The sequence below is a fragment of the Balearica regulorum genome, chromosome 5, assembly GCF_011004875.1.
Source record: "Balearica regulorum gibbericeps isolate bBalReg1 chromosome 5, bBalReg1.pri, whole genome shotgun sequence".
In the NCBI taxonomy this organism is placed as follows: Eukaryota; Metazoa; Chordata; class Aves; order Gruiformes; family Gruidae; genus Balearica; species Balearica regulorum.
The window spans coordinates 38231135-38242684 of NC_046188.1; the positions used below are offsets into that span (position 1 = coordinate 38231135).

Below are 11550 nucleotides of genomic sequence, written 5' to 3' on the forward strand. Positions count from 1 at the left end.
TTTATATATATATATATATGGCAATTTATCTACTGTTTTCTGCCACAGCATGTACCATGGTTGACCTTGTTCTCAAAGCCTCAGGTGAGATTTTTTTTTTAAGTGACCAGCTTCTCCGCTTGTTGGTGCTGCTCGGCCGTCCTGTTCTGCCACGCCCCACAACGCCCAACGTCTCTTTTGTACGTAGCGCAGAGCAGCGTTATGCCTTCCAAAAGGAGTGAACTGTTAGATCAGCTCAGTCATCGCGCAGAACTTCACCTATTTACTTAGCACACAGCCATGCCAAGGAATGAGTTGTACCATTCTGGTCATGCCGCAACCTGAAAGCAGCAGCAGGCAGTCCAGAGACTGCACGAGGACTTGTCTATTCCATGATTAGAAAAGACGCAGCACGTTTCACAGCTCCACAAGCCAAGCTGAAGTCAGGCAAGTGCCTTGGCTGCTCTGTACTCCTGGTCATGGATGAGGGCTCGTACGTCTCACTGAACTGAGGCTGGGTTTGCTTCATGGGATTGCTTTAAAAAAATTAATTATTTTCACACTTGGAAATACTAGGTCTCTGAATTCCATTCTTTATCCCTGTTTTACAACGCCGCACCGCTCTCCTGCAGAAACAGCCAATATGATTTACTTTATCCTTTACTCCCACACTGTAGCACGTATGACCAACACTGCTACTTCCTTCTACCTAGCCCTTATGCAGGAAGCACCAGACAATCTGCCACAGGTGAAGCACACATGCGGTGACAGGTTCTTTTCTAACACTTGTGGTGATCATGCAATTTGTTTGTGGCTTCGTTTGCAAAACACTGCTGACAAACCTCACATTTGACATACCTGAACTCAGGCAAATGTTTGATATGTCTTAGAAGTGCTGTCTTACGCCTCTAAGGACAGGTGAAACTGGAGAAAGTCCTGAACACACCGCTGTCATCCTTTACCGGAAAGGAGCCAAGTAGCAAACTGCAGAGTATTTTCTCACCTGGCCTGCTAGAGCAGACATTACCTGAGGGCCAGTAGGACGTCTACTACTACATTATACATTTCCAATGCTCACAACCCTCTTCACTGTTTCTGAAGGCAGCGAGTAGTTGGACACAACCTTCCAGATTCTTCTTGCTAACCAGTTCCACATCAGGTAGATGCTGCAGCATCTTTTTTCTTCCAGCGTATTCAGTCAGCTGCTGGGTTAAACAACAACCCTGTTTCATGAATAAAGTGAATGGCAACTCTGAAGTAATATGGAGAACAGCAGCTCAAGAACTATACAAGAACTATGCACTACAGAGTTTTAACTAGTAGCTTATTTCAGGGGAAAAAAAAAAAAGACTTGCAGCTGGGTGACAAAGGGGAAATGAGAGATGATGCCCAAGTCCCTTCTCTTAAAGTGGGCTACAAACAGTATCCTTCTATCAGCAGAAGGCAGTCTGGCTCCAGAGGTATAAAAGGAACATTTACTTGCATTTTCCAATTCCATGAAAACTTCCATTACTGAGATGATCACAGAAGTTTAAGTTTAAAAAAGCCACCAAAACTAAAAGTCTCATGTGAATTAACCTCAAAGTTAAAGCTTGTTTACCTTCTACTTTTCAAAAACATACATACCTTCACAAAGTCCCTTTTGTAAAGAAGAAACATTTATTACTGTCTGCTTTAAAGCACCTTCTTCCCATTTTCTGCTTTAACATGAGAAATTACTTATTGTTTACTGGTCTTAGTTTGCATAGTTATTATACCAGAACCAAACCCAAGAAAGAATAATAACTTTATTAGATGAAACATTAGGTTATCTTTGAAGGAAGAGCTGTGTTATGGTCCAAGTTCCCAATTAGCATAGATTCAGCAGTTTTCAGAGTCAGGAAAGAGCCCCCATGACTGGTTTTCCTTAAATTGAAAACAAACTCACAGAATGAGGAAAATATTCAATTGGTATTTTTAATGTGAGCAGGGATGTTTATTTGCCTTCATTTAAAGACTGCAAAATTGCATCCTACTTAACACCTTGAGTGATCTACCATGAGAATACTGGAATTTTTACCAAAAAGTTGTAAACATTTACCAGCAGTAAACCTCAAACATGTTAGGATAAGAACATGTTATTTTACTACTTGCTATACAGGACGATAAGCTGTCCAAGCTGATTAAATAACATTGCTTATATGAAACCTGAATGTTATTATATGACAAAAGAGCATATTTTGTAAATTTTACTTACTGTGTCAAGCTGCATTTGAATATAAAGCTTCCATACAGAAGTATTTACAAATTTAAGTAACCTTAAGTGGATTAATAGAGTTCTGACCTACTATGTTTTAAAAAACCACTATTTATTATAAAGGAAGAATGTTTTGATGTTAACAGATTGAATCTGATTCCTGGTAACTACAACTGCACAGCCAGTAGGTCTCATCTCCAATTTGTATTCGTATTTGGAAAAAAGTTTAACACGCCCTCCCAACAGCTTTCTAAGAATTTCTGTCTCTTCAGTAATTTGATTCCAGGTCTTCAGCAGCTCTTACCATTTCAGTGAAGCTATTTTCATTACAGCTTTACTATAGACAGTCAATTTGACCTCACATTCTTGTAAGCCAATCCATTTGCTGTGAGATCCATGAGAAACTACTGATGTGTATTAGGAAGTTAAGTGCACCGGAGAGAACTGCATTCCTCTGTTAATCCTGGAACTGCTCCTGGTTGACTATACCTGTACAGTCTAAGACTCAAATCTGCACCTATAGTAGACAAACTCTAGACTAACCCAAAGGCACAAAGTACCAAGCCAACCTTGCTTTTCTACCTGCTGTATTTTTGGCCTCATGTCCTCCAATCCAAACTTTTTCAGTACAGCAAAATTACACAGGCATCAGTGTTCAAGATCTAATTTTACAGCATGTGCAAGCAGTTAAGTCCTTATCCTTTATGAAGAGAAAACGCAGTTTGAGGCAGACTCCAATCAAAACTATTTGCTTTGCCTATTCCCTTATCAGGGGAAGGCTGGAAGTAGACTAATTCATGGGGTCTGTGATGTGATATATTCAGCCTGCTCTTACCCGTCACCTATCCCAGAGCAGACAAACTTACCTGAATATAAATGCCTTGTAGAAAGATGAAGTTTAGAGTGCAAGAAGGTTGCTATCTTTCCCAAAGGTCCCCAGGAAAGACAGCAGTCAAGACTAGGCCAGCAAAGTTAATTTGGCAGGCCAGAATTTGAGCCATTCTGTAACACAGCAAACAGCTGTTCGTTCAAAGTCCACATAACCCTTCAAGCCCTGTTCTTTGGCAAACAGGCAAGAAAGATTTAAATTTGTTGTTTGGCAAACCCCACAAAATTCAGCACTCAAGTTTAACTAAAGGGTAGTTTTTTATTCCCCATTAAGACCGTCTCAAGGACATAACTAAATGTTGGAAACCCCACAGAAGGGCACATACAGTGAATGTGGCGAAGTACAATGTGAACAGCCCCAGGGGTTCAAACAAGGTAGGACCATTAGCTAACCAGAGGAAAAAAGACAAATGAAAACTCAGCTGAAGATGTTGCACTTTCTTCTCCATTTACACTGAAAAAAAGTCAAATCCAACAAAATCCTTGTATCTCTAACAATACATTCAGTCCTGGCTAAAGAGTTTAACAAGATGGCAACAGGATGACTATAATACAAAACGTTCACTACCACACTCTGTACACACCTGTTGTCCAAACCCTCCCCCAAACCCATGTAATGATGGTGCCCCCATTATTTGCTTGCTTGCTGGGCCTGCCTGCGAAGGAGGACATAGATCTTCTCCTTTATCCAGTCTTTATTGTACGGTTGGTATGTCTGAGTATCAGCACGGTAACTAGAGAGAGAAAAAAGAATGAATGTAGTATGAGTCTGCCCTGCAGAACATCTACCAGAAGAACTTCACAAACAATTAAGTGTCTTTAAGCGTATGAGGCAGCAAGTTGCGTACAGAACACAAGTAGTATCAGAAGTAGATGAGAATTGTCACTTAAAGAGATGTATCCTGTTCCCTAAATACAAGTTACCCAGCAGATCAGTAAGAACCTGAAATAAAACTAGATGCTCCAAGGACTACTGAGTGACTGGATGACAATGTGTCCACATTTTAATTCATGAACATAATTAGTCATGGCAGACAACAAATGGAGCACCTTAATATTCTGGAGAATGAAGAACAGTTCCACCAGGAAACAATCTAGTCTGCCTTAATGAGCCAAACTCTTCTTTAACACCACTTCAAGCAAGTTTTCATGTTAGTTTTTACTTCATGTAAGTTTTCAAGTGTTCCACTTCTGTTTGGAACTTTTAGAAAATGAATAAAACCACAATTTTCCAGGAGCGAAGGGAGACTCATAGACAGATGACAAAGGATTCTTGCCAGTTGACTGTGATGGCAACCTTACATCTAACAAACAAGGACTCTTCATAAAAAGCAAACTGAAAACAAGAACGCACAGATGCATTTTCTTTGCTAATCAGGAATAGTTGATAAAAGTAGTCCACTAGCAAGATTTCTTGTTAGGGCTGGAGAACTCAGTTACTTAAGACACTGTTGAATTAGAGCAGAATTAGACCAAAAAATGAAAGCAAATGGCGTGAAGTTATCTGTGTAGATTCATACCCTCCTTTCCCCTTAGCCATTGAAGTTGAAGGGCAAGATGGTCATTGGTAAGAAGCTAAGTAAAAATCCAGCGTTAACTCAATCCAGAATAATTTACAGGTCTTACCTAAGGAAAAAACCCTAAGCATACTGTTTCTAAGATAACCTTGTTACTTAAAACCCAGCACAACTGGTTCAAGGCCATAGAAAAAGTTTCAGTATATATTGATATAGTAGTAGTTAACAGTAGTTCCAGTGCAGTATAAGAAACGTTAGTTTCAGGAAAAGTTACTGATTTCCACCTCCATCCCAATCCATTCGTAATGTTACACTGCCAGACCAGATAGCAAGTACTTTAAGAATCTCCTCAAATACAAGATGTATCTGGTACACTACGTGCTATGTGTGCCATCTGGTGGAAAACTATAAGCTGAAGTAAAATTTGGCGTGACACTGAGTTTACAAGCATAATTAAGAAAGGCACAAGACTGTCCTAGAAAACAGTTGCTACCTCCTAAAGCAAGCAGCTAGATTCAGTCTGTTAGATAAACTAGAACAAAGTGTGACTTTCAAACTGCATTAGACCAGCACTATGACACCTGAAGATCAAACGTGACAGAATACCACAAACAAGGTAACTATGCAGAAACTGTAATCCTGTTTTATGTATTCTACCGAAAACTTTGGTAAATGGCATTTGTAATAAGTCACTATCAGTAATATACATTCTGTATGTACATCAGAATGCAAAGGAAAGCAATCTGATGCTCAGGTTTTTTAAAAATAGGTTGTCGGCGTTTTTTTTAATCTGGAATTAACTGGAAAAGGTTGTTCACTGTGCAGCTGCACAAGTACTTGCACTGGGATTTCAGACAGAGCAGCGCAGCTGCAGGAACGTCCACACCACTCACTCACCAGCTTAAAATGTTTCTGGAATTTTGAGCTTAGAAAGCCAAATATTATGTCTTTTGTTATTTGAATATGAGATTTGTATTATTATTCCTACAGAATTACTGCAAATTTAATACCACTGTCATATCAAACCATTACCTTAATATTTATGGTATGGAAAGTACTCATGATCTGGACCAAGTGATTTAGTTACAACGTTATGTGCTGAATAGTGAGATTTAACATTTGATATCACAGTGCAGTCAGAATGGAAAGTACACAAAACCACACCTTTGCTTGCCCACAACCTCAACACAGACAAGAACTGGAAATGTATTTACAGGAACACTTAAGCAATTAGCTAGGGCGCTCTGGAGGATTGATCTGCTCCTCAATCACTTCACCAGGATTTACAGAAACTTCCATCTTGCTTATCTTGTCCAAAATAAAAAGTTGGCTGTACTGCACTTCTATAGACTTCTACTGTACCACTAGTACAGCCCTCAGCTGAATAAAATTCCATAATCATTCTGCCTCCTTAAGAATCAGACCAACTGCACAAAGGCAGATACAGCCTCAATTTAAACGGATTCTAGCATTAATAAAATATGTAGCTGTATTAGACTGTTGCACTTCAGTATTTAAAATGTTGAGAGCTTCAATGTGACTAAAATCCAAGTGGAACCATCAGTTTCTAACCTTTCTTTAGAAATTCTTTATTCCGATGCAGTTAATGAGAGCGGGGAACACGGCATGCCAGCTGCAATACTGCTGCCTTACTAACACGGGTATTGCAAAAAACCCCAGAACTTCACCAGATTTCACAGAAAACATGTAAGAGTTTACATGGACGACTTCTGCCTTCTCTAAGTCACCAAAAAGGACTTGTACAACTGCACTTACACAAGACAGCTGAGGTCTGCCAAGTCATCAATGAAGTCAAACAATTGGCTGATATCATATGTAATGGATGGACTGTTGGGATTCATTCTCTTCAGATGCTCTTCATACATTTTACAGACTCCTACAGAGAAACAAGATTAACAATGCAATCTTAAAAAAACCAACAACTATATTTACTGAAATGTCTTCAGATATGGAACCACAGATATCAGGTAGGTTGACAGATGGCTACCATGAAAACATAGACATAAACTTCTTAGATTTCACAGTTTAAATGTTTCAATGCAAATACCTAGAACAAAAGCAAAATACTATAAAATCAGGTAAGATGCATGGAAAGAAGCATTATCATAATCTAGAGGAAAAAGTTTTAGTTCTGTCAAAGATGGAACTTTCCATGCAGTAAGCTCCAATGGAAATCTAAAATTCCTTCTAATAATTTTAAGACAGCAATTGCAACATATATTCCTGTTATACAAGCACCTGAGAAAGAGAACTAATAGCAAACAAAGCTACTACTCAAATCTCATGAAATCATTTTTGATGAGAGTGTCAAACAGGGCTACTGTGGCAAGAGTGACAGCACAAGCCTATATATGAATTTACATCAGTTTTATTTAAGCTAGGCTATAAAAATTTCTGATACATTTGAGAAGAATATAATACTAATGTGAGCACAGAGGCTTTAGGTGGTCTTTATTATGTTTTTGTTTGCCTTGCAAAACTTCCTGGAATTAGAATTTTTCCTGTTAAGTGAACTCCCACATTTAAATCATACAGCTGTACTATTTCAATCTTCTTTCCAAGGTTACTATGTGTCTCAAAGTCACACAGGATTTTTTTTTCTGGCACACATACCACGAGGCTGCAAATTATGTATCAATTGCACACACACTTTTATTTTATATATGATTATTTCCAGTAGCAATCTTTCCTTTACATGGCTAGCACAAAAATTAGTGAGAGTTAGGCTCTGATCCTGCAATGAAATGCATTCAGGCAAGTCTGCTGCATGACCCCACTAAGAACAACACCTACTCTCATGAGCTGAATGTGATTCAATTCAGTTAAATCAAAAAGAGACATTTAATAGAAAAAGGAAGTTTTAGAAACAAAGAATAGTTATTTTTAGTTTGCTAAGACATTAGTAAATGAAAAACATGATATATTTTTGCCTTTTTTTTTTGTTAATTACCTTGGGAAAACATGAACAACAACTTATTTTCTTACTGAGTAAGTTTGAGAATGTGTCAAAAATGGGGGTTTAACAACAGTTTTTGTCTACCATGTTTGTACCCACCTTCCATGCACTCATTCACTGATTCATAATCAGCATATGTTCTGCCTTCTGGCCTCTTGGTAGGCTGGACAAGTAGAATTGTGTGAGACTGAAAAGCAAAACAAACCAAACACAAAGAAAACAGGTTACTTGCAAAATTTGAATGACTTTTTTGTTTGAACTAAGTTATTTACCTGAATGAAGCACTAAAAAGAAGCATAACATTAAAACACAGAACCAGCAATCAAGGACACAGACATTTTCCAAATAGTATTTACTGCTCATATAAACTGTATTAATAATTTTTATTTCCAATCAGTCCTATCAATCCTTACATAAGTTTAAAATGTGTAAAATCATCAGTAAAGCAGCTATCGTGTTAAAAAAATACCACAGAGATAGTAGTTTCTATTTAAACAAGAAAGCGAAGCAACAAAGTCAACCTGTAAAAGCTATACCATTAGTGCATTTACTTACATTGTTCTAAACGCAAGCTGTCAATATGATTTCAAATACCGAAATTAAAGAGCAAGGAGGGCGTCCAACTTAACTTCACTGTCAGTCTCACCTTAAAGATTTTACCACTGATAGCTATTTGGAGTTATTCATTCAACTTCAAGGGAACACAAATTATACAACAAATCCGCACTTAATATTCAAGATTATTTCCTGCAAAACAGATGCACTGATTTTTCCTACTTCAGTGAGTCTGTAATTATGGCACAGAACTGTTCCAAATGTCAGCGTCTGTGGCGTTATTTCTGTAACATTTTTCACTTGGGTACAGCAAGTAATCTGAGCAAACAAGCAGGAAGATTTTTGAAGTGTACACAATCTGTGATCTAATTAACAGGTTACACAACAGAGAAAGTTTGCAAGCACGCTACAAAACACCATTCCCAGTGCTGCTAATTGGATCCAACAAGATATGAGGTGAGCACACAACATGCAATATTCATGGAGGCAACTGCAGAGTAAAACACACTGGAAACAAATACCAAAGCATATTATCATGCTTAAATTGATCAGCTGCTGATAGAAAAACCCTGACCCATAGTTTGGACATATCACTGAAGATAGCAGTTCAGCGTTCAAATGCAGTGACAAAAAAGAAAAATGGCAAATATTAGGATTTACAAAGAACACGTAAGAAAACAGTACGCATTTTTATACCACGACCGACAGTGTTCCCATGCCTGGAATATAGTTTTCAGTTCTTTAAAATCTGTCTCAAATAATAGGGTAGAAGGAGATTCAGAGAAGCCCAGAAAAAAGTTACACAGAGAAACAGAAGCAGCAAGGCTCTTCCCAATCAGAAATGGAAAAAGAGGGGAATTCAGAGCTATGCACTGTAACTAAAATCATACAAAGGAGACTAGACCATTTAAGTCCACTTCCATGTATGCCAGAAGAAGCTAGATTTGAAACAAATTCCCCAAGGCAGGGCTGGTATCTGGCTGTTCCTAAGTGCATTGTGCTTGAACAGGCATGTCTTACTAGGAAGTCCAAATGACTCTGCCAAACTTTATTATAAAGTACTTTTTCCAGCACTATCATTTTCACTTGCTGGTCACTGATGACAAGGCTTGGTTCCAGGACTTGCAACTCTGACTTCCCGGGAGCATTTGACTAAGGAACCGTTATTAACAATGGACAAGGTGCCTCAGCCAGCTCAGTGTGTTCTAAAAAAGGCTGTTTTACTTTGGCATCAGAATGTCTTGCAAACTACATTTGTGGTGTCTGATTATATACACATATTTGTCTCTTTCAACTAAACTCAGTATTAAAAAAGTTGAGTCTATTTGACAAAACCTAAGAGAGCATAGATAAAGCTGAACTGACCAGGAGTTACACATCACTGAGTGAATTCTGTATTCAGTCTCCCAGAAACTTGCCAGGGAAATAATTTTAAGCTTTCTGGCCTATAAATACCCAGGCTATCCCTCCCATTCTTGGGGTGTTAAATGAATGTATATATCCTGAAATTATTCAAATAATTGGATTACAGGAAAAATATCAATGAGGCAGACAAGTAAGCCACTTCTTTTAGAACTTTAAGGTATAAATTATTTGGGCTTCTTACTTTGAACCATTTATCACTTCAAACACTCTAAAATACCCATATCAGATACTGGCATGGTATTATTAAAATTAATGCCATTGGGACCATCTGTATTGTAGAATTAATGCATTATATCTCAAATGTTTCCTTGGGACCTTCCCATTACTTTACCTGAAGTAAAAAAAAAAAAAGATATTAAAAAATTGCATGATTTGATAAAATTGCTCCTCATCTCCTACCAAAGAAGTGCAAAAAAGTGGCAAGTTGAGAAGCCCAAGAAAAAGTCTTCTACAAGTATTACCTGCCCTACTGAATATGTGCTTAGGTGACCAGACAAAAATCATTGTGATTAATAACTATTACGTTTTCCTATAGGTATAAATCTTATTATTAGGAAAAAGAAAACCAAACCAAGGGAAGATCCATAAACCTTCATGCAGGTTATCTGGAAGAGCCAAATAGGGATTCTTATTCTGATGCATATGTTGGGTTTTCTCGCATTTTATTTAAAAACACAGTTGTACTAGCTGCTGTTAAGCAAGTCACTGAACAAGATACTACATGGCTTATATTACACCAATTTTGAACTCTTAGCATTTTAGGAAGCCCTCTGCTTACTTAAGACACAACTCTGTAAAAATGGTTAAGGCAGCACTGACAGCCAAAACAGCAGGATTTATGAGCTAGGCAGCATCTGCCCAAAAAGGCTTCTACCAATTGTAGAGTCTATTCAACAATAAAGGAGGGGAAAAAAAAGGAAAATAAACAAGTATCGTCAGACTAAGATATGCAGTGATGCAAATACAGTATACCACGTACACAAGTAGTATACTGCACACACATAAACGTCTTTCAGTTATTCCTGCTAGGCAGAAAGAGTGGCTTAAATGTCGCCTTTCACTTTGGACAACAGGGGCTTGCTGCTGCTCATCCTAACAGAAACTAAGTGGTTTTGAGCAAGCGCCAGACAGACGTAGACCTTTGCTGCAAACCCAGAAGCAGTTATCCTTCCACCGCAGAGCAACAACTTGCTTCGGCATATTCAAATTTGTTAGCTGAATGCAACAAACGATTGTGACTGGCAGGCCTTTGTGCTTTGGCGTGCCACTGAAACAGCCCACCAGCACAAGCTACCGCCTTTTCCTCCTACAAGTCCTGGGGAGGAGCAGGGAAAGCAGCGTGGGCAGAAACAGCTTCAGTTAACGCAAATCAGCCATTAAAGGTAGGCACACTCGACGGATCCGCCAAGCTTGCGCTCGCGAGGAAGGGCCCTGAAAAGGGGCTGAAGTTCCCGGGCAAGCCCGCTCCACGTCGAGGCCAGAAACCCCTCCCGTCTCTCCCTCCCCGAGAGCAACCGGCCTTTGCACCGGGGAGGCCGCTACCCCACCAGCACGTGTTGCCGCCCGCCCGGGCCCGGAGCGGCGGCCGCGGCCTTCCCCACTACCCACCGCACCTTCCCGCCCGCGGGGCTGGCGACCGCCCCCTGCCCCAGAGAGAAGGGAAAGCAGCCCGCCCCGCTCCCGGGGACACAGCGGGCTCCCCCCGTGCAGGCGCGGGGGTGCGAGGAGCCGCCGGGCCCGGCCCGCCGCCCGCCCCGCTCACCATCACGGCTCCCGCTCCTCAGCACCGCCGCGGAGAAGAGGCGCGCGACGATCCCCCACAACCCCCCGCGCCCGCCGGAAACGCTGCGCTAACGGCGGCCGACCATAGAGGTGGCGGCGCTGGAGGGCCGCTCCGCGCACGCGCGCGCAGGCCCAGGCCGGCGCCCGAGCGCGCGGCGCCACACGGCGGGGCGCTGAGGATGCCGGGAGCG

At 40.3% G+C, this 11550-nt stretch overlaps 1 protein-coding gene across 1 annotated transcript; it reads right to left on the minus strand.

The window, feature by feature from the left end:
- Positions 1-3342: 3342 nt before the first annotated feature.
- ERH (ERH mRNA splicing and mitosis factor) lies at positions 3343-11489 on the minus strand. The gene is made up of 4 exons (XM_075754218.1): positions 11340-11489; positions 7697-7784; positions 6397-6517; positions 3343-3837 (listed from the first exon to the last, which is right to left on the minus strand). Exons 1-4 carry the CDS (start codon positions 11340-11342, stop codon positions 3735-3737), a joined length of 315 nt encoding a protein of 104 aa, XP_075610333.1. The 5' UTR covers positions 11343-11489; the 3' UTR covers positions 3343-3734.
- Positions 11490-11550: the final 61 nt, after the last annotated feature.

What these genes read in the sequence shown, in the direction of transcription:
- ERH (XM_075754218.1), bottom strand. An exon ending in AGTGAATGAGTGCATGGAAG is followed by an intron (nt 6,518 to 7,696) that starts GTGGGTACAAAC and finishes GTTTCTCTGTAG; the next exon opens with GAGTCTGTAAAATGTATGAA. An exon ending in GCAGACCTCAGCTGTCTTGT is followed by an intron (nt 3,838 to 6,396) that starts GTAAGTGCAGTT and finishes TTCTCTCTCTAG; the next exon opens with TTACCGTGCTGATACTCAGA.